The sequence below is a fragment of the Oncorhynchus nerka genome, linkage group LG15 (assembly GCF_034236695.1).
Source record: "Oncorhynchus nerka isolate Pitt River linkage group LG15, Oner_Uvic_2.0, whole genome shotgun sequence".
Lineage (NCBI taxonomy): Eukaryota > Metazoa > Chordata > Actinopteri > Salmoniformes > Salmonidae > Oncorhynchus > Oncorhynchus nerka.
In genome coordinates this window covers 42,203,103-42,227,114 of record NC_088410.1, presented here as the reverse complement: position 1 = coordinate 42,227,114, position 24,012 = coordinate 42,203,103, and the positions used below count along the sequence as shown (strand labels likewise).

Below are 24,012 nucleotides of genomic sequence, written 5' to 3'. Positions count from 1 at the left end.
TCAAGATTCTTGAGTTCAAATGATGTAACTTTCTATTTTATTCAGCCTCTTCCTGGTGTCCAAACAAGATTAAATGTAAAAATAAATAAATGCTTTAATCTAAACGGAACAGTACATCATACAACACATTACACCACTACATATCTACAATACAAAATGTATAATACAACATTACAATGTATGTGTGCGTACGCGTGTGTGTATGCCTGTATGTCTCTTCACAGTCCGCCTTGTACCATAAGAAATAGTTTTAAAACATTTTAAACCTGATTTTACTGCTTGGAATATAGTTCCATGTAGTCATGGCTCTATGTAATATTGTGCATTTCCCAGAGTTTGTTCTGGACTTGGAAAACATTCACGTACATACTACCTCAATTGGGCCGACCAACCAGTGCTCCCGCACAGTGGCTAACTGGGCTATCTGCATTGTCCCATCCACCAACCCTTCTTTTACACTACTGCTACGCTCTGTTCAACATATATGTATAGTCACTTTAACCATATTTACATGTGCATACTACCTCAATCAGCCTGACGAACCGGTGTCTCCTTTTATAGCCTCGCTCCTGTATATAACCTGTCTTTTTACAGTTTTTTTTTTTTACCTAGCTATTGTTCACCTAATACATTTTTGCACTATTGGTTAGAGCCTGTAAGTAAGGCATTTCACTCTAAGGTTGTATTCAGCACACGTGACAAACTTGATTTGATGCATGGTATCTGAGCTGTGTGATAGGCGCTTGAAAGGCTCTGCACAGGCAGCAGTGGATAACAGTGAGGATCTTTACTGAGCTGATCAGCACTATTGAGAGAAGGCGCTCTGAGCCCAGGAGAAGACTGAAGTGAGTTTGACTAAAGGACTCCTGGAACAACTGGAGCAGGAGGCCGCTGGGTTGAAAAACTAAGCTGGAGTAACTTTCACAAGCACAGAGGATCACCGAGAAAAAAAAACACAGTGCGACGGAACAGAAGGATTGTCACATCCTTGTCACATGATTGGTTTCACTCAGCCAATCAACTGCTTGCAAAGACCAAAACACTATAAACAATAGTGATTATGCTTCACAAATGAGCAGTTACAACACATACATTTTTTTAAAAAGTTACAAAAGTAACAGTCAAGTATTGCATTGTGTTTATTAGCTATATGTGTCAATCATTGTGTCAATGAGCTCAAAATCACATGTACAATGAGATGGGTGTTTAAAATTAGTTGATTACAGTATATTATTGTACACTTACGAGGTACTATTGGTGCTACAAAACAAGGAAACCAGAAGTCATTATTCTTAGAGACTATATTGAATGTACACCACATAATCAAACACTTCATGAACAATTTGAAAAATCTGTAAAAAATGTCAGCAGCTTCTGTATGATTTCAAAATAAGTCAAGATTTTGGCATACCATATAAGGCATAGGCCACTGAAATTTATATTACTGTAACTAACAGTAACTCGTGGCAGGTTTCTCGAGCTTCCTTGTGCTCTGTACTGTAGGTTCTTCAGAGCCTCCATCCTCCATCAATGATATGCTCAGTTCCAGTGACATAAGCAGACTAGAGGGAGATGGAATAAACAGATACACTTTACTTGGACATGATCAGTCCAATCAAATCTACTGTACATATAACATCATTTGATGTCATTTTATCTGTGGCCAATGACCTTGAGCCTTCTTGGAAGCAGTCATAAGGGCGACAACGTCATAACTTAGCTTAACAGATGTTTCAAATAAATTGTTGAAGAACATAACTAAACCCCTGGCTACATCAGCTGTCATTTAGCACCCAGTGGCATGCTAACACACGGTAAAAAAACATTAACCCAACATTCAGATACTTTTTGTTGGTGTTGCTGTGGGCTCTGCAGACCATGAATGCACTCACCTCGTCTGAGGCCAGGTAGACACAGAGGTGTGCCACCTCCTCGGCAGTGCACATTCGTCCTGTCTTCTGTCTCGCCATGAAGTCTTTTAGGGCCTGCAGAGATGAAGCAGGACATAGATCGTAGAAATATATTTACTATTGGCATCTTTCTAATGGAGCGTTTCCCACGGTGGGTTAAAAGGGCCACGTAAAATAGCCATCGAATCTAGTCAGCGTTGGTACTTTATTTTAGGCTGTCCTGTTATACACTAAAACAATATGACAGTAGTTGTGGAAGGTAGAGAGTACCTGTTCTGGATTAGGCTGAGCCTGGATTCTCCCCCTCAGAGACGGGGTGTCCACGGTCCCTGTTTAGCAGAGAGGACACTTACATTTAGCACATAATCACTATTCTTTATACAGTGTATGGTACATCACAATGATTAAACAAAAACAATATATCTCCCTGTGAAAAGTGTCTCTGTACTGTGAACTTGTCTTTGGTGTGAGTGGCATGTTAAATTCTTGAAAATATAACCAGAGCGTAATTTTAAGCTGAGCAGCGCGAGCCACTCGCAGAGCCACACGGCTTATGCCCAGGTTTCATTTAAATAAACGGGAGCGTATCATGATTGACAAAAGTTCCCTGTCCAGTGTAGCATTCCTGTAAGCAGGGCCTGTAAGCAGTGTTTGTGTTATAATCTAACACAGATCATGCCATTCCTGAGTCATGCTAGGGTATGATTAAAAAGGAAAGGCATGTTAATCAGATTTTACACAAGGAATGTAGGGTGCAGTGCTTACCAGGACATACGCAGTTACAGCGAATGCCTTGCTCGAGAAAATCGGCTGCTATAGATTTGGTGAGCCCAATGACAGCAGCCTTGGAGGTGCTGTACACGCATCGATTCACCACACCTATGGAGGGAACACACGCAACCACAGGTTTTGCTTGACTAAATACATAGTCAGAGGATTGGATAGAGTAGACATGGACTGTGACCAAATTTCATTGGATGTTCATGATGAATTACCATACAGAAATACATACTCAGGGTTGGGGAGTAACGGATTACATGTAAGGGATTACAAAAAACTGTAACTAACCCGTTACCAGCTAAAATATTGTAATCAGATTACAGATACTTTTGAAAAACTAGACGATTACTTTGAGGATTACTTCTAAATCCAGAAAGGATGTTCGCTGAAAAAAAATCTTTGGCAATTCTGTTTCTAAATGACATTCAAATCAGCATTGAAAAAAGCCACAAGTTTAAGTTTGTTCCACCTGAGTGAGTGTGACCACAAGTCAGAGACCACTATGATGACACCAAATGTGTTTGATGGATCGCGGGAAAAGACCAGGAATAGGCTTTTGTAGGCTACAGTCCAAGCTATGGCTTCCAATGGTGCAACTGCTGTCGGCATTCAATGACTATCCAATTTGAATAAAGGATGGTAAGGTGTAGTGTGCGGCGATACAGATATAACTTATTATTGATATCTACATAGCGCATTGATGTGAATCACACTGCTGCTCTCTCATTTAGCTATTTGCACCTCATGAATTGTGGTTGTTGTGGATGTCCGTTCACGAATCTAAATGAACCCAATAATGGTTGAATTCAAGAAGTTTAAGCTGCCCATCAATCATTGTTTTTTAAACCAGTGGACAGCCAGTGAAAAATGCACTCTTGCAACAGCTGCATAGTGTGGATCCCAACCTATGAACTAAAAGTAGGTCTGATTAAAAAATTAAAAAATAAATCACAGGCCTAATGGACACATGCTCAAACTCGCACACTTTTGATAGACTTAAAAAAGGGGCAATCTGTAGTTGCTAAATCCATTTTTGGACTTATATTATAAAATATATATATAAAAAATATATATAAAAATATATATATAAATAAAGATATATATATATATATATATATATAAATAAATAAATCTATTTTTATATATATAATATATATATATATATAGTTATAATAAAATATATAATAAAATACATATTTATACAAAACACACACACACACTTGAGGAATATAACTTATAAATGCCTCATGAGCTTAGTTCAACTGTCACACTCCATGAAAACCCAAAATATAAGCTAGTTTTTCACCAATGTTTGTAAACGTAAACAATCACTGTGTAGCCTCATAACATGGTGAAAACAATCATGTTGATATAATGGACGGTCAGTCCTTGCATCCATAGTTGTCTATTAATCTGAGAATGGTGACATTTATCCAGTCCCATCCCTCAGCTTTTTACCAAAACAGAGGCGGGGTGGCCGTTATGTTACTGTTTCATCTGTGGATTTGCCCTTTAAACAACTTCATATTATGAAGATATTTTGTTGTCACCAACAAAAAAGTAAACATATGGCATTTATTTTCCCAGGGTAAATAGCACTTTCAGTAGTGCTCAGAGAATGCCATTCCATGAACGCAGCAGTTATTTTTCAACTTGAATCAATGAGCCCATTCAGTCCTCCATGACAACAAAATCATAAACAGAGTAGTTATGCTCAGGTAAAACAATTTGACTAATCTATACATCCATATTTCCAAGTCCTATTCTTGAAGATCAAGGGGTATAACATTTATTGGAATTCTGATAGGCTTTGGTTTTTAATGTAAAGATTTAAATCATATTGTTATAATTAGTAGAAAGTGATGGGTTAGAAGAAGCCTACATAACCAACCCATAAAGTAAAATTGTACATCCATCTATGGCCAGCTACGTAAACATTCATTTATTCTGCAATATACCGTTTAATTGGTAACATACATTTTTGTCTTCTTCTAATGTCTCTTAAGGGGAAAGAACTCTAAAAGTAACAGAATGTAATCAGAATACGTTACAGAGTTTGGGTAATCCAAAAGTTGCTACTGATTACAATTTTGGACAAGTAACAAGCAACTGTAACAGATTACATTTAGAAAGTAACCTACCCAACCCTGTACACAAACGTTCCATACGCACAAAAATCTTATTTCAAATGTTGTGCACAAATTTGTTGCATGTTGCATATTTTAGTTCAGTATTACAAAAAAAAAAACATCCTTACCTTTTATACTAGAGGCCACAGACGCCATGTTAATGATATTCCCAGACTTCTTGGCCAACATCTGAATTGAGAAAAAATGTGTTGATCAATAGGACAGTGTTATCCAAGTAAGTGATCCAATTTAAAAGACAATTCCACTACAATATCTGCTGCAGTAACTACAAAAAGAATGCCCCTACACGGTCATGGCCAATGCATTCGCCAAGTAGTCAAAACAATCGATAAAGGGTTTGGCTCGTGAGACCGCTTTGAAATAAATCTTAGTCACTAAAGCTTTATTAAAAGGTTGTTTGGCAGCAGCAAAACAGTGAGCAGACATCTCATTTTTTATCTACAGTATGTAGGCTATGGCATAATTTTATCCAGAACCTGGCAGGTAGCCTAGAGTAGACTAGGTGAAAAATCTGTCTGTGCCCTTGAGCAAGGCACTTAACCCTAATCGCTCCTGTAAATTGGTCTGGATAAGAGTCTGCTAAATTACTAAAAATGTTACATTACAGAAATCCCTGGCTATATACCCATCATGGAATGAGAGATAATCCGATGACTCGTAATTTAGAAACATTTAAGTTATTTTCCTGTATTATTATTATTTTTTTTGTTGCAATTTCATGGTATCCAAATGGGTAGTTAAAGTCTTGTCCCATCGCTACAACTCCCATACAAAACCCTCCCATAACCCAGACAACGCTGGGCCAATTGTGCGCTGCTCCATGGGTCTGCCGGTCACGGCCGTTTGCGACAGAGCCTGGACTCGAACCAGCATCTCTAGTGGCACAGCGATACAGTGCCTTAGACTGTGCCACTCGGGAGGCCCTAGTGTCACAAACTTGATGCAGTCATTGTGTGCAAGGGATCCACCATAAGGATCAAATACAATACTTTGGATTACTTGACATACTATAAGTGAAGTTATCCAAATACTTGTGATTTCTTCAGGGGGGGAGAGAAACACACTTCATACATAGAAATGACAATACCTTAAAAAAGTGACATTCTGTACGGTCACCTCATATTCATAATTTAATCTCAAATATAAAAATGTGGGCATAAAATAAATGTAGTTCCTTCAGAAAGTATTCACACCCCTTTACTTTTTCCACATTTTGTTGTGTTACAGCCTGAATTTAAAATGTATTAGACTGGGTAACTGATCTACACACAATACCCCATAATGTCAAAGTGCAATTGTTTGTAGATTTGAAAAATATATATTGATAAAGAAAATGAATAGCTGAGACACGCACAAAGCTCTCCCCACATTTGATCAATCCGACCACAACTCCATCCTCCTGATTCCTGCTTACAAGCAAACATTAACGCAGGAAGCACCAGTGACTCTGTATACAAAAAAGTTGTCAGATGAAGCAGATGCTAAACTACAGGACTGTTTATGAATTTAGGCTGTAACAACAAAATGTAAAATAAGTCAAGGGTTATGAATAGTTTCTGAAGGCACTGTAGCTTCAGTTGAAATTCATATGGTGAGGACTGTGTCTTCCTTAAGTCTGGGGTAAGAGGTCGGTGGAGTAAAGTGGCGGGATGGTTGGTCACCTTGGGTAGGAAAGCCCTGCTCATGAGGTACATGCTGCGGACGTTGACGTTCATGGTGAAGTCCCAGTCCGCCTCCTCGCAGTCCAGGATGGAGCCGTGATGGACAAACCTGGGAGGGGTGATGGGTAGTGGTCAATTTTGGATTGCCAAAATCCCGAAGTAACCCTTTAAACCCTTTTGTATTTGCAGTGGTCTTAAAAAGTGTGAAATGTGACCTGTTGAAATTGTGCAGGTTCCCTACGTGTAGAGGGAAAATGTAAAGACAAATAATTTACCTGGTTTACACAAAATAAAATGTAGACAGTGCCCTAGCTACTTCGGTACAGGGGGCACCTTTTGGAAAATGGTGTGTGATGGTACAACACATCTGATCTGACTTTAATTAATTCAGTGTGTCATCGATATAATTGAATCAATCCCTCAAAAAATATATAAATAAGATACAAGTGAAAAAGGAACAGGAAAAAACATCAAAAATACCCGGCAACATTGAACAGCACATCTATGTGGTCAAACTCCTTGGCCAGCGCTTCCACTTGGTCCTTCTTGGTCACATCCACCACCTTAGTTTTGATACCTAGGAGATATACGTCAGATTAGCCACAAAAACAATAGGTGGATGCGGGCTGGGTCATGTGAAGTGATGTGTCTAGATTTTAAAAGTTATACATAGATTTGGAAATGTTAACTGTGTTGGAGCGTTCTCGACAAACACTTTTCAGACCAGGTAGCTATTACGCTTTCCAAAGTCAAGACAGAACTTCATTTTATTGATAAGATAGACGAATTTACCATCCATCGAGTAAGACTCAACCATTACTTCCACGGTAACCAGTCGTTTACTGGCCAACAAGCTATGCAGTAATGAGCAATGAGCTAATATAGCAACTACTAAAACAGGGGAATTATCACAACCATCATTAATCTAAGATTCTCCTTCTATAAATAACTAAACCTCTGATTGTATATCCATACCAAGCAAAACTAAATATTTTTCTAAAATAATTAAAAACTCTTCTCTCAACAGAGGAAGCCACCTTTCTCGAACTCAAAAGAGCATTGAATAGCATGAATAAAGGCAAATCACCTGAATGGGACAGTATTCCTTCTAGGGTCTATTTAAAATGTTGGAATCAATTACAGTTGAAGTCGGAACTTTACATACACCATAGCCAAATACATTTAAACTCAGTTGTTCACAATTCCTGACATGTAAAAAAATTCCCCGTCTTAGGTCAGTTAGGATCACCACTGTATTTTAAGAATGTGAAATCCCAGAATAGTAGAGGAATTGATTTATTTCAGCGTTTATTTCTTTCACCACATTCCCAGTGGGTCAGAAGTTTACATACACTCACTTAGTATTTGGTAGCATCGCCTTTAAATTGCTTAACTTCGGTCAAACATTTTGGGTAGCCTTCCACAAACTTCCCACAATAAGTTGGGTGTATTTTGTCCCATTCCTCCTGACAATGCTGGTGTAACTGAGTCAGGTTTGTAGGCCTCCTTTCTGCACACGCTTTTTCAGTTCTGCCTACATATTTTCTATAAGATTGAGGTCAGGGCTTTGTGACGGCCACTCCAATACCTTGACTTTGTTGTCCTTAAGCCATTTTGCTACAACTTCGGAAGACTTCGGAAGATTGCTTGGGGTCATTGTCCATTTGGAAGATTAATTTGCGACCAAGCTATAACTTCTTGACTGATTTCTTGAGATGTTGCTTCAATAAATCCACATAATTTTCCTGCCTCATGATGCCATCTATTTTGTTAAATGCACCATTATGTCAATTAGCCTATCAGAAGCTTTTAAAGCCATGACATTATTTTCTGGAATTTTCCAACCTGTTTAAAAAAGGCTCAGTCTACATAGTGTACGTAAACTTCTGACCCACTGGAATTGTGATACAGTGAATTATAAGTGAAATAATCTTGTCTGTAAATAAATGCTACCAAATACTAATTGAGTGTATGTAAACTTCTGACCCACTGGGAATGTGACGAAAAAAAAAAAAAAGCTGAATAAATAATTTCCTCTACTATTCTGGGATTTCACATTCTTAAAATAAAGTGGTGTTCCTAACTGACCAAAGACAGGGAATTTTTACTAGGATTAAATGTCAGGAATTGTGAAAAACTGAGTTTAAATGTATTTGGCTAAGGTGTATGTACAATTCTGTACAAACTGTATGTACAAACTGTATGTTGTAAACTTTAATTTATAGGCTAGGTTGTAGCAACCTCATGATAGCTGCTGGGACAATTTGAGTATCATGTAGTTGCCTAAACCTATCGATGTTAGGTTACATTGAATGGAATATGAATGACTGTCATCCAACATGCTGTAATAAAAATAAGGCCATGCTCAAAAGTATCATCCTCCCTTAACTTAAACGGCACCGACCACCACTGTTTAAATATCAATACATTGGCAAGGCCTACAAAATATATATATTCTTAAAGTTGGGGGTGTATTAGGTCCTATATATGTACAATTATATAACATTGAGGTCCTTCGAATTACAATTAAGTGGTTGAAAATATCTCTGAAACTCCTTGAATTTGACTTGTCAATGTCTGTATGAACACCACTTAAAGGATGTATAGTCCTAGGCTGTACAGGTGGAGTTATGGGCCAATTTGCAAGTACACCAGTGGATCTGCATGAAAAATCATTATTTTAGTTTCAAACCATTTACAAATGTTGATCACAATGTCACATATTGGCCCCATTATTTATAGAAAAACCCATATATTATATTTCCTTCCTTCGATACAACCATTGGCAGAAACTTTAACAGGGGGCCTCCCGAGAAGGGCAGCGGACTAAGACACTGCAACGCATTACTAGAGGTGTCACTACAGACCCGGGTTCAATCCCAGGCTGTGTCACATGAGGCAGCGCACAATTGGCCCTGCGTCGTCCGGGTTAGAGGAGGGTTTGGCCGACCGGGATGTCCTTGTCCCATCGTGTTCTAGTGACTCCTTGTGGCGGGCCGGGCGCATGCATGCTGACTTTGGTCTCCAGTTGTATAGCGTTCCCTCTAGCACATTGGTGCGGCTGGCTTCCGGATTAAGCGAGCAGTGTTTCAAGAAGCAGAGCGGCTTGGCAGGGTCACGTTTCGGAGGATACATGGCTCTCGACCTTCGCCTCTCCCGAGTCCGTACGGGAGTTGCAGCGATGGGACAAGACTAACTACCAATTGGATATCACGAAATTGGGGAGAAAAAGGTTAAAAAAAATAAAATGTAAAACTCTAATAAACCCAGTTGCTTTAACCCGCACATTATCTATAGTCAAAATGAATATATTGTCACGGCTGAATTTCTGTAGTTTACAGAAGTAAAGGAGGATTATTCGGAGGAAAGTTTAAATTGTATTTCCAGGCACGAGCATTTTGCCCCATCCTAAATTGGTTTAGACATGATTTTTCTTAGTATAGTGTCTCCTATATCACGCTTTGGTCCCATTATTGCCAACACAATTTCTATTTTCCGAAAAATTGAAAAACAATTTCACTTGTAATCAAAATGGCATGGCCATACTCCCAATATTTCACAATAATGCCTTGCGATTTGGAGGGAGGCCTTTGGTCCAAATGTAGAATCAGTACACTTACCGATATCATGGACAGTAATAGTTTGAGAACATTCCAAGATATGAAAGATACATGCACATTATCAGACAACTCCTATTTTCTATGTTGACAACTTAGGTCAGCTACACTGGCTTATGGAGTCCCTTGGGAAACCAAACTACCAAACCATCCAATTATTGGTTTTATAAATAAACTCTGGGCTCCCGAAATAACTGATCTCAAAAATATATCAACTTCTGGAAAGCTCATTATGAGCTAGCCATTAAAAAAAAGTATGTTCCACAGATCTAATTGAACCGGAACAACCCTTTAACTGGAACAGAATATGGAAAAATATTACCTTGGCATCCCGTAATCCGAACCATTCATTTATAAAATGTTAAGTTTGTTCGCACACTGTATTTAAGTGGGAGTGCCCTTTAGTTAAATTCTTCTGGGGCAAAGTTCAAATTAATTTAGAAGTGCATGAATTTAAATATTCAATGCTTTGCATATATTATGTTTCTTAAAGTGGATGCAGTTACTATTAGACGTTATAACATCATTATCAACAGCGAGAATGAATGGTGCTAATCAAGGAACAATTGAGGCCTTGACATATATGCTTGACTCTAAAGAACAATCCCAGCTAAAGCCCCACACAAAAATGATATAATGTATTTACTTTTTACTTTCAGGCCCACAGGCTGGTACATTTTGGATAAGTATTTAATTATCCAAAATCTGTATACTAGAGATATACTATAACTTTAATATCAGCAGCATTCTAAATTCTGGTGCATTCCTTTTATCCATTTATTCTCGCTGTTATCCAAAATATCTAAGCATGTGGGCAACCCAGTGTACCTTCAGAGCGCAGCCACAAATTGGAAGGAACAAACGTGTAGGGCACAGGCATGACATGTTGAGTAGCTTAGGTAGCTTTATCCACTAGGACAGGACACCAGATGGTATATAATGCATGTATGAACCATACATAGGCACTTCGTGTCCAAATCGCGAGATTTGAAAAAGATCCCGCTGCATGTCTTTAATACATTAGTAGTGTGGGAAGATGAACGTGCACGGAAGGAAAGCGGTACACTGTCCCCTTTAAAACCTGTTAAAGATAGGGCTGACTACTGCCCCCTTTGGAGGAATTGCGTGCCCATAGTAAACAGAAATAAAATCTGTCCAAAATTGCTAATATATGCATATAATAATTATTATTGAATAGAAAACACTCTAAAGCTTCTAAAACCGTTCAAATTATGTCTGTATGTAAAGCAGAACTCTCAGGGTAGCCATTCTCCCAAACTCTCTCTTGTCATCAGAAAAGTTGGGCCAACTTTGACGTCATCGCCCCCACCCGTCCCAACCAGCTACGGATCTGGGAACAGTTTCTATCTCTTCAGCGCGATGTCTCCTTTCAGTGGGGCCTGTCATTGTGAGAATCGCGCGCCCCCTCAACTTTTGGCGGGCTGAAACCTTCGGGTCACGCGAAAATACATGTACTTTCATGCGCGCGTCGGGTCCGGAGCTCTCAGGATTGACCAAACGATGTCAGTTTGTCTGTTCGAGCTAAGGATCGTTTTGCACGTTTAGAACATGCTAAAGCTTGATTCTGCACTTAGTTTGACCAGTTTAGTCGACATATAATATGTAATTTTGAAGTTCTGATGCGCATCCACTAGAATTTTGGCTGCATTTCAGACGGAATTTGTCGTGTTTGATAGCCCAAAGACACAGACTTGAAAACCAAACGCAGTTTTTGGTAAGTATGACTCCTTCCACGGCTTCTGATCGAAGAGCATCAAAGGTAAGGGAATATTTATGTGGTAATTTTTGTGTTTCTGTGGACTCCAACATAGAGGAGACATAATGCTAATGTGTGAGCGCCGTCTCATATTATAGCCTAGTGAACGAATTCTGTAACGTTAAAAATAAATGTAACACAGCGGTTGCATTAAGAAGAAGTGTATCTTTCTATCTATATGTAGAACATGTATATTTAGTCAAAGTTTATGATGTGTATTGCTTGTTATCTGACGTTATCTGGTGGAGCTATCATCATTTCTCCGGACATTTGAGTAGCATTTTTTTCAACATGGCGTCATTGTAAACAGAGATTTATGGATATAAATGGCATATTATTGAAAAAACATAAATGTACTGTGTAACATGTCCTATTACTGTCATCTGATGAAGATTTTCAAAAGGTTAGTGAATTATTTTTATTTTAATCCTGCGTTTGTTGATTGCATTTTTTGGCTATTCAAATGAGCTGTGTCTTTGGTGGTGGTTTGACATAAATATGTGCTATGTTTTCGCCGTAAAACATTTTAGAAATCTGACTTGCTGGCTAGATGAACAATGTGTTTATCTTTCATTTGAGCTATTGGACTTGTTAATGTGTGGAGGTTAAATATTTCTAAGAATATTTTTGCGTTCCATGCGCCACGTTCCAGCTGAACGTGGGAGGGGTCGTTCCCAAATGGGAACCACTCCCGTTAACAGGTTTTAAGTAACTCACTTTGGGAGGAATATCTACCATAACTAAACACCCATGCCTCAAACATAGGCATGGTTGGGTAATGTACTGTGATCATTGCACATGTGTCATAGAAATGCATTTAAGCATTGGAATGTATTGTAATAACAGCAGTTCATAACCCCTAAAAAAATACAACTACTCATTACACCTAAACAGTATGGTTAGATATTAAACCATGGACATTGTTTTAATGTAGCCTTTGAAAATACCTGGGTTTTGCTATCCTCAAAAGGTAAGCGTTAATAACTTAAAGGGGCAATCTGCAAATGGTACATCAATTTTGCACTTTTAAATTAATAAACTTATCCTTTCCAATCCAATTCAATGTAATTTCATCTTTGTGGACTCGAACCATCACAGAATCGTTCACTCAATAGCCCCCACTGCAAAGCACAAGTTCAGGCTGCTAATAAGCTATTTGCAACTTCCGGTTTATTAAAAAAGTTATGGTTCATTTGCTCATGTAAAAATATCACCCTGTGTTTGCAATATTGAACAATTATATGGTTTAAAATTTAACTGGGTGTGCAGAGCTATGGCTGAGTGGTAACTCTCCCTGTGCTCATCACATATGCAACTCCCCGCCAGAGACCGGGGTTTCTTTCCAGAGTTAACCCTTCCAGGTTATCTCCCCTCTTTACCCCCTTTCAAATGTATAATATGTCTAAAGAATAGTTAGAAAATGTGAGACTGCAATTCAAAACAAAGTGGCCAGTTGCATTTCCCCAGATGACATGCTTCTTTTGAGCCTAAAATGAAAATGTAAGCAAAATTGTAGGAGATCCATCCCACTGCAATTTTGTGGCTCACGGTATAATATAGATACCCCATCAGAACCCAAAATATAAGCTTATATTACATTTTTTTTTGTAAAGAATGTAATTTGTAAACAAACATGGTTAAAACTATACTTTTGATATCACGGATGGTCAGTCCTCACATAGTTCCTTCTATGAACCTGAGAGTAGTTACATTTCTCCAGCCCCATCTCTCAGCAGTTCACCAAAACAGTGGCAGGACTCTATAGAACAGGAACATTCATTGGGGTGTACTGGGGGTATTGCATTCAAACTAATGTCTTTAAGATTTGATATGAATGAAGGGCACATCTTAATTCTCAGGATACCCAGTAAATGAAGGTAGTAAACAAAAATAAACTGTACCAGGGTGGCCATCCAGTTCCTTCAGCTTCTCTCCATTGATATCTGTTGCGGTGACTTGAGCTCCTTCTTTGGCAAAGGCCTACAGTTAAAATGACAGAATATTACTTTCATGGTTATTTACAGTTCACTCAATATCAGTAAAATGTTCAAATGAATACATCATGAATAGTTTACATCATTGTACAAGTCTTAGAGTAGGGGTAGGCAACTAGGTTTAGCCGCGTAAATTGACTACAAGTAAACCGAAATAGATGCAAAAATATCATACCTCAATTGAGACATGATCACATAGGTCTCCATTTGTGGGAATAGTTTGGAATGGAATTCCTGGTTACAGTCTTTGGGAGGCCTAATAAAAATGCTAATAGGACGAATTTGACAAGTGGGCTGCTTGTTGCCGACCCCCGTCAGAGGGTGTTTCTGAGAGCCTTAACAATCAAATTCACCATATCTACACTGAGTGTACAAAACATTAGGAAACCTGCTCCATCCATGACAGACTGACCAGATAAATCCAGGTGAAAGCTGTGGTCCCTTATTGGTGTCACTTGTTTAATCCACTTCAAATCAGTGTAGATGAAGGGGACGAGACAGGTTAAAGAAGTAATTTTAAGCCTTGAGTCATGGATTGTGTATTTGCCAATCAGAGGGTGAATGAGCAAGACAAAATATTTAAGTTCCTTTGAATGGGGTATGGTAGTGGGGGCCAGGCGCACTGGTTTGAGTGTGACAAGAATTGCAACGCTGCTGGGTTTTCATGCGCAACAGTTGTGTGTATCAAGAATGGTCCACCATCCAAAGGACATCCAGCCAACTTGACAACTGTGGGAAACATTGGCGTCAACATGGGCCAGCATCCCTGTGGAACGCGTTCAACACCTTGTAGAGTCCAAGCCCCGATTAATTGAGTCTGTTCTGAAGGCAAAAGGGGGTGCAACCCAATATTAGGAAGGTGTTCCTAAAGTATTGTACACTCAGTGTATACTTATTTAGCAAATGTAGCCTAGCTGTGTGGTGAATGGTAAATTAAGTAAATATTACAATGGCTGCAGCTCTTCCAATTCCCTGGGCTCCTGCTGACAACACAATGACTTTCCCATCCAGGCGGCCCATGATGATGCAGTGTTTAATTCTACAGGTAATTCTGCATATGAACAAAAACAATGTCATTATTGATCACAGTCAAGGTAGAGTTGAAGTTGCCGTGGTGGATTTATTACCCCAAAACAGTGGTGGAATGTTCTTAAATACACATTTAGGCAACATAATGCTTTATTATTGTGAAATGTTTGATGTTTGTGTGTGAAAGATGTTTATTGGTTGGGTAAAATTGCCTTATCAGCTGCAGCAGGTATTCTCACACCCCAAAGCCCTATACTACGTACTTGGTTCGAGTTAGCGAGGTAACTTTAGTCAAATCGGAGTTCAACTCGGGACAACCAGCAACACAAAAGTGGCGCACCTTTTAGCCAGGTCAATGTCTATGGAAACGAATCCTTCAGAAATAAACTACTCTGACCCAGGTTAACTCAGGGCTATCAACATTTTTCGTGAATGATGTATCTGAGCCGCGAGTTGAGGACCAATTAAAATCAGACTCCCTTCTACTAAAGATTGTATCATTCCCTTCATTTGATGAAGACTGATTCAATATTTTATTCATTAAATGTTTGTCTTTTTTATGTCAAAATACCTATCATTTACATTTAAGTCATTTAGCAGACGCTCTTATCCAGAGCGACTTACACATTTAGTAATGACAGAATGCATTTGAAACTTCATGCACAATAAAACTTGTATGACTTTATAATAAAAAAATGTATTCCATAGAAGTGGGGAAAAAGGTGCTAGGGTTGTCCCCAACAATTAAAATCTTGGTCAACCAAAAGTCATCTGTTCTTTCAACCAATCAATTGGTTGAAATTCTTAAAAACTTGTATTTTCCCATAAAGTGATAGAACGGCGCCGGAGGAGATGGCTGCCGTTTTACGGGCGCCTATAACCAATTGTGCTATTGTGTGTGTTTTTTTTGTGTTATTTGTGCCTTGTTTTGTACATAATGTTTCTGCCACCGTTTCTTATGACCAAAAATAGCATCTGGATAGCAACTATTCACCTTGTACTGGACTAATATTTTTTCTTTAACGAGTTGGACGCAAAGGATTTACTTCAGACACCTGACAATGCCCAAATCCCTGTAATTCGCATGAGAAAGAGACAGAGATATCGGGGACGTAGGTCGGGGTGCCTTCTAAGGACCCGACGGCTAGTGGGTAATCTGCCTCAACCATCAGTCCTATTAGCCAACGTAAAATCATTTGACAACAAAATAGATGAGCTATGATCAAGAATATCCTACCAACGGGACATTACAAACTGTAATATCTTATGTTTCACCAAGGCATAGTTGAACAACGACATGGATAACATACAGTTGGAGTGGTTTACGCTGCATCGACAAGATAGAACAGCCGCCTCCAGTAAGACAAGGGGTGGCGGTCTGTGTATATTTGTAAACAGCTGGTGCACGAAATCTAATATTAAGGAAGTCTCTAGGTTTTGCGCCTGAGGTAGAGAATCTCATGATAAGCTTAGACCACACTATTTATCGTAGCTGTCTATTTACCACCACAAACCGATACTGGCACTAAAACCGCACTCAATGAGCTGAATAAGACCATAAGCAAACAGGAAAACGCTAATCGAGGCAGCGCTCCTGGTGGCCTTAAAAATCCGTTGTACCTCATTTCTACCAGCATGTTAAACGTGCAACCAGAAAAAAAAAGAAAATAAAACCCTAGACCACCTTTACTCCACACACAGAGACGTGTACAAAGCTCCCCCTCGCCCTCCATTTGGCTAATCTGACCATAATTCTATCCTACTGAGTCCTGCTTACAAGCAAAAACTAAAGCAGGAAGCACCAGTTACTCGGTCAATAACGAACTGGTCAGATGACGCCGATGCTAAGGTACAGGACTGTTTTGCTAGCAGCCGATTTCAAGTTTTCATAACAAATCGGAAATCGGTATTCTTGGGCGCCGATTTGCCAAAATATTTTTTCATACCTTTGTTTAACTAGGCAAGTCAGTTAAGAACACATTCTTATTTTCAATGACGGCCTAGGAACGATGGGTTAACGGCCTTGGTCAGGGGCAGAACGACAGATTATCTTCTTGTCAGCCCGGGGGATCCAATCTTGCAACCTTACAGTTAACTAGTCCAACGCAATAACGCCCTGCTTCTCTCTCGTTGCACTCCACAAGGAGACTGCCTGTTACACGAATGCAGTAAACCAAGGTAAGTTGCTAGCTAGTATTAAACGTATATTATAAAAAACAATCAATCATAATCACTAGTTAACTACACATGGTTGATGATATTACTAGATATTATTTGCGTGTCCTGCGTTGCATATAATCTGACTGAGCATACAAGTATCTAAGTATCTGACTGAGCGGTGGTAGGCAGAAGCAGGCGAGTAAACATTCATTCAAACAGCACTCTCGTGCGTTTTGCCAGCAGCTCTTCGTTGTGCGTCAAGCATTGCGCTGTTTATGACTTCAAGCATATCAACTCCCGAGATGAGGCTTGTGTAACCGAAGTGAAATGGCTATCTAGCTAGCGTGCGCTAATTGTCGTTGTGTTGCTGGTTCGAGCCCAGGGAGGAGCGAGGAGAGGGACAGAAGCTATACTGTTACACTGGCAATACTAAAGTGTCTATAAGAATATCCAATAGTCAAAGGTTAATGAAATACAAATGGTATATAGGGAAATAGTCCTATAATTCCTATAATAACTACAACCTAAAACTTCTTAACTTGGAATATTGAAGACTCATGTTAAAAGGAACCACCAGCTTCCATTGTTCTCATGTTCTGAGCAAGAACTGAAACATTAGCTTTCTTACATAGCACATATTGCACTTTTACTTTCTTCTCCAACACTCTGTTTTTGCATTATTTAAACCAAATTGAACATGTTTCATTATTTACTTGAGGCTAAATTGATTTTATCGATGTGTTATATTAAGTTAAAATAAGTGTTCATTCAGTATTGTTGTAATTGTCATTATTACAAATAAAAAAAAATAAGAAATTGGCCGATTAATCGGAATCGGCTTTTTGGGCCCTCCAATAAATCTGTATCGGCGTTGAAAAATCATAATCGGTCGACCTCTAGTACATACCCCAACCAGAAGCCATGGATTACAGGCAACATCCGCACTGAGCTAAAGGGTAGAGTTGCCACTTTCAAGGAGCGGGACCCTAACCCGGACGCTTATAAGAAATCCCGCTATGCCCTCCGACGAACCATCAAACAGGCAAAGCGTCAATACCGGCTCAGACGCTCCTCGGATGCGAAACGGCTTGCACACTATTACAGACTACAAAAGGGAAATACAGCTGCGAGCTGTCCAGTGACACGAGCCTACCAGACTAGCTAAATTACTTCTATGCTCAATTTGAGGCAAGCAACAATGAAGCGTGCATTAGAGCATCGGCTGTTCCGGACAACTGTGTGATCACGCTCTCCGTAGCCGATGTGAGTAAGCCTTTTAAACAGGTCAACATTCCCAAGGTCGCAGGGCCAGACGATTTACCAGGACGTGTACACTGAGCATGCGCTGACCAACTGGCAAGTGTTGTCGCATATATTTTCAACCTGTCCCTGACTGAGTCTGTAATACCAACGTGTTTCATTCAAACAGGCCACCATAGTCCCTGTGCCCAAGAAAACCAAGGTAACCCGCCTAAACGACTACCAACCCATAACACTCACATCTGTAGACATGAAGTGCTTTGAAAGGCTGGTCATGGCTCAGTTCAACACCATTATCCTAGAAACCCTAGATCCACTCCAATTTGCTTACCACCCCAACAGATCCACAGATGACGCAATATCACTAAGCTATGGCCCCTGGGACTAAACACCTCCCTCTGAAACTGGATCCTGGACTTCCTGACGGGCCGCCCGAGGTGGTAAGGGTAGGTATCAACACATCTGCCACGCTGATCCTCAACACTGGCGCCCCCTCCTGTACTTCCTGTTCACCCATGACTGCATGGCCAGGCACGACTCCAACACCATCATTAAGTTTGCAGACAAAACAACAGTGGCCTGATCACCAATAACAACCTCTCCCTCAACGTGATCAAGACAATGGAGACATTTGTGGACTACAGGAAAAAGAGGACCAAGCACGCCCCCATTCTCATCGACAGGGCTGTAGTGGAGCAGGTTGAGAGCTTCAAATTCCTTGGTGTCCACATCACCAACAAACTATCATGGTCCAAACACACCAATACAGTTGTGAAGAGGGCACGACAAAAACTATTCCCCCTCAGGAGACTGAATAGATATGGCATGGGTCCTCAGATCCTCAAAACGTTCTACAACTACACCATCGAGAGCATCCTGAATGGTTGCATGGCAACTGCCTGGTATGGCAACTGCTCAGCCTCCGACCGCAAGGCACTACAGAGGAACTCTATACCAAGCGGTGTCAGAGGAAGGCACTAAAAATGGTCAGAGACTCCAGCCACCCTAATTATAGACATTGTTATCTGCTACCGCAGGGTAAGTGGTACCAGAGCACCAAATCTAGGTCCAAAAGGCTTCTTAACCACTTCTACCCCCAAGCCATAAGACTCCTGAACAGCTAATCATATGGCTACATAGACTATTTGCAATGTCGTCATCCCCCTACCCCCTTTTACAGTGCTGCAACTATCTGTTTATTATCTGTGCATAGTCACTTTAACTCTACCTACATGTACATATTACCTCGACTAACCTGTGCCCCTGCACATTGACTCTGTACCGGTACCCCCTGTATATAGCCTCGATTTGATAGACACCCTATGTGTTTTAATAAAATCAACTACATACATTTAACTTGTCTGATGCTTTGAGGTTTGATTAAATAAGTCAAATGCCTCAAGAGGGTGCCAGAGATCTAGATAATCAGAAGAGAAAAAAAGATTTTAAAAAAGATAAAAAAACGTATCCTCAACCAACTATTCTCCTTCCGCTCTTGCTGGCTTTCGCAGATTCTGCCATTACTCTCCTGAAGTTGCCAGTAATAGGCTACACAAGGAATCTGCAACCTTTCTCATGTTGAATGCCAATTTATCTTACAATTTCTAACGATCTGCATGCCAGTTATGGTGTTCATGTGCAAATTTTGTGAAAAAGTTATTAGAACGTCTTCATATCTCATAATTATTGTCATGTGGTTAATCAAAATTCTATCCAAATGACACAACCCTAAAAAGTTAATTATATTGCCAACAACTAAAAACTTGCAGTCTGATGTAGAAAATATCCTGACAAAAATAAATATCTTATAAATCACATTGTTAAAAACAGGCCATGTGTAACAAAATGTTAAATATTGTATCAACTATTAACTTGAGTCCAGCCCAAAGCTTGCACGAGGGAACTTGCAACATTGAATAAATATTCTGGGCCCTCAGATTTTGTGCACCAGTTAGCTCGGGACAGACAACTGTAGGCTATTTGCGCAAGGGATAAGAAGCAGTGCTTGACTTGGGCAGGAGCTCACCGGAGCTGATTACTGGCACCTCAAATTGTCTACTGCTGTTACTCTTATAGAATATGAGTTCAAAAGTATTGTGGAGCTCCTGCATCTAAATAAACAGTGCCAGCACCCAAAATGAGTACAGGGACTTATTTCAGTCCAAGTCAATCACTAATAAGTAACTTATTTTATGACATTTATCAAAAGGGAGAGAGCTGGAAAGATTATTCAAATACATTGAGGACCTATTGTAATTATCAATGGATGTAAAAACATACTGTTTGCTTGCTGTTTGAGGTAAAGAAAACATTACTTTGAGAAGCTTCACAGGTGGTGTGTGGTGGTGCGTTAAGCCAATCAGAAATATTATCAGATCCCCAAATGTGCACATTTATATGCCTACATTTGCACTCAGGCCAGGTACCAATAGGCCTACTTCTATGCATGCACATCCTTACTCAACATTGACAGGAGAGGTTCAAACAAAACACAATGACTAAATTGACAAAACTCATAAATGGAATGAAATGAACCAAAACTAGTTTCTCACAAGTGTAGCATAGGTTGTGCACTCTGCATACAATGTGTCCACTCAGACAATGAGACAGGGAAGACTGGAATAATAATATTGAATGCATTCAAATAAATTATGGTAAGCAAAGTAACAAACATTGTAGATTAGAAATTATAGGGTTTAATGGTAATGTACTACTGGTGATGTGTAATAGGGAATTGATATACACTAACACTCAAATGCAAAAATTCACACAATGAAGTTATGAAACAATGAATGTGCACAAATTGGCGGGAGAGAGCACATTCTGGAGAGAGAAGTGCATTGTGCATCTGAGTGCATGTTCAATCCGACATCTGCATTGGCCATGCAGCAGTTAAGGTGATATGGCCTCAGTAGAAGTAAGGGCATTCATGCTTCGCTGAGCAGTGCAGAGTTGTTGTCAAGAAAGTGAGTTTGTGTTCATACAGGATCCAATCCTGTCAATGTGGAGCTATACAGAGCCCTCCGCTTTGTTAGAACATTTGGGAAGCACATAGAAACGCGGTAGGGAGCTCGATTTGGCATCTGCATGCCTTTGAAGGCTCAGCAAATGCGTCACACCCTCCATATGGAGCCTCCGACCACATTTTCAGATCAAGCATAAATTGGCTTTTAGTCTAGGCCTCCGAAATGGATTAGGTCACTGAGATGTGCGCATATATACAGTGCCAGTCAAAAGTTCAGACACACCTACTCATTCCAGGGTTTTTCTTTATTTTTACTATTTTCTATTATATATTTGATATTTTTCAAAGTAGCCACCCTTTGCAGAATACTCATTTAAATTTATATGGATTAAATGGAATAGTAACTGAAATACGGACACTGACTGTAGGCCTACAACCTCTCACATAGCGTAATATAATATTAACTCCAGCAGAATTATGCATTTCTTGCAGTAAAACTATACAAATGTTAATTATCTCAGGAACATGAGTGGAGAAATATGATTTCTTTCTTTCGGCATCTCTAGAGAAAATATTAATCTGCGTGTAATGTGTTATCTTTGACACTTATGGAAGCAGACAGTATTTCAACCACAAAATATGCACCCAAAACTAACAGAAGTCTAATCAGAAATGTTTCTTCATTTTCTCAGCTTTTAAATTCCCTTTAAAACTGGTCAAACTGATGACATTTGGCCATTTTGCACAGGACCCATCTATCCACTGTTTTGGAGTTATTGCGTTCTCCCCGGTCCCTAAACAAAACATACAACTTTACCGGTGTCAGTTAGATTACTAATGCATTCACTTTCATCGATGACATTCTGGTGAGCACTACTTTCGTCTTCTGGGGCAACAAGTTATGACAGAAGAGAATCTACATGCATCAAACTATAGATGGCAATTAGATACTGAACAAAAATATAAAACGCAACAATGAAACAATTTCAAAGATTTCTTTGTTACTGTACTTTCTTGTTAGTTACATAATCTGAAATTAGGTAAACTATTCGATTTTAGCAACCAGGAAATGGCTGAGCGATTTCTGCATAGTGCATCTTGAAACTGAGGTAAGGTCCTTGGACTAAGGAGTAATGTTAGGCTCCTTTAGTACCATATTGGGCTAGGTTTGACAAGAATTGAAGGCATGTCAACCTCATCTCTTTTTTTTACCATGGCATTTCCTCGCAGTTTAAAAAACACTTTCCTATAGTACTTTGTTATTCCTTTGCAAGTTAATTCAATAGCTAGAATCATACTCTTTTGTTTGAACTATTCAGCGTGCAAAATTGCTGTTACAAGCAAATACTATATTGATCTACACAGCAAACGTGTGCAACGGAGATGCATTACATAACGTTATATTTGCAATTAAATATCTAACTATTCATATGAGTGCTACATGCTGTTTCGACAGGGCAAAAATAACTTTGTAGGATAATTTTGAAACAACTTACTAACGCTCTGCAACGACAACAGACCATGAACTTCAGTCAGGAGATGCCTCGTGCCCATTTACTAAGTTCTTATTGGCTTCTGTAGAAGGAAGTAGCTCGCAAGCTGATTCTTCTTCTTTAAAATGTGCACTTGTGGATCGTAACCAACTGAAAGGTGCATACACCGCCACCTACCTGAAAGGAAAGCACACCACCACTCAACACATCCTATAACTCTATCGCCATATTCTCTTACTTAACCCAGTATTTCTAATAAAATAAAGCCTTACAAACCTTACTAATCCCCCACCCAAATCCTATCCCGGGCCAACCTCTCTGACCCTATCAAACTAACTCTCCAATCTAAATCTGTGACGGAGCTGGGAGTCACTCCAAACACATAAGTTCAAAATACAACTACACTCAAAAGTAATAAAAAAAATGTATGAATATTGATCTAAAACAGATGGGGTGACAAAGGGGATAGAATATACTAAAAAGGCTATAAAAACAAGTATCACCTGAACCTTAAAGAGATAGCAGGTCTAGCCTCTTATTACAGGGCCTCCCAAGTGGCACAGTGGTCTAAGGCACTGCATCTCAGTGCAATAAGCATCACTACAGTACCTAGTTCAAATCCAGGCTGTATCGAATCTGGCTGTGATTGGGAGTCCCAAAGGGTGGTGCACAATTGGCTGGGGTAGGCCGTCTTGTAAATAAGAAATTGTTCTTAACTGACTTTTCTAGTTAAATAAATATATTGTTAAGCTCTGTCCCAAACTACTTCTTTGAGGTTTAACAGCATTCAATACACGTTGCACTACTAGACTGGGGTATAAGTCCCTTATACCTTGATTGAAAAAACTAAATAAAATCAACAAATACACTACACTCACTAAAATCCCACCACCCTACTCCACTATTTAAATCTCTCTAGTCCTTCCTCAGGCCAACAGCCTGAAAAGAGGGCACCCCACCACTCAACACACCCTGTAACTATTCTCACGTCATGTCTCATACACCCAAATACCTCTATGCAGCTGCCACCACACCCTCAATTTTCTTCGACTTATGTTCCATTGGTTAATAACCATTGCTATAAAACGCTAAACATCCAATCTTATTGAAGCATATATCACTTGTTGGCATATCCCTCTGTACTGGTACATATCTACTACTGACACCACTCTCAGGATCGCTCAGGATCGCTCCCCCTTGACCCATCTTCCTTTAC

The 24,012-nt window shown here is 39.5% G+C and overlaps 1 protein-coding gene across 1 annotated transcript; it reads right to left on the bottom strand.

The window, feature by feature from the left end:
* Window positions 1-1,123: 1,123 nt before the first annotated feature.
* bdh2 (3-hydroxybutyrate dehydrogenase, type 2) lies at window positions 1,124-22,885 on the bottom strand. Its single transcript, XM_029682346.2, has 10 exons — window positions 22,800-22,885; window positions 14,838-14,940; window positions 13,797-13,875; window positions 6,982-7,078; window positions 6,502-6,610; window positions 4,948-5,008; window positions 2,676-2,789; window positions 2,181-2,239; window positions 1,893-1,985; window positions 1,124-1,562 (listed from the first exon to the last, which is right to left on the bottom strand). The coding sequence occupies exons 2-10, from the start codon at window positions 14,907-14,909 to the stop codon at window positions 1,509-1,511; spliced, it is 738 nt and encodes a 245-aa protein (XP_029538206.1). The 5' UTR covers window positions 14,910-14,940; window positions 22,800-22,885; the 3' UTR covers window positions 1,124-1,508.
* Window positions 22,886-24,012: the final 1,127 nt, after the last annotated feature.

Bases quoted from the DNA above. Each gene is read 5' to 3' on its own strand.
- bdh2 (XM_029682346.2), bottom strand. From the start codon at position 14,909: ATGGGCCGCCTGGATGGGAAAGTCATTGTGTTGTCAGCAGGAGCCCAG. The intron at 6,611-6,981 runs GTATTTTTGATG...CACCCCTCCCAG, and splicing joins GTGCTGTTCAATGTTGCCGG to GTTTGTCCATCACGGCTCCA. The intron at 1,986-2,180 runs GTACTCTCTACC...TCATCTCTGCAG, and splicing joins CTCAGCCTAATCCAGAACAG to GCCCTAAAAGACTTCATGGC.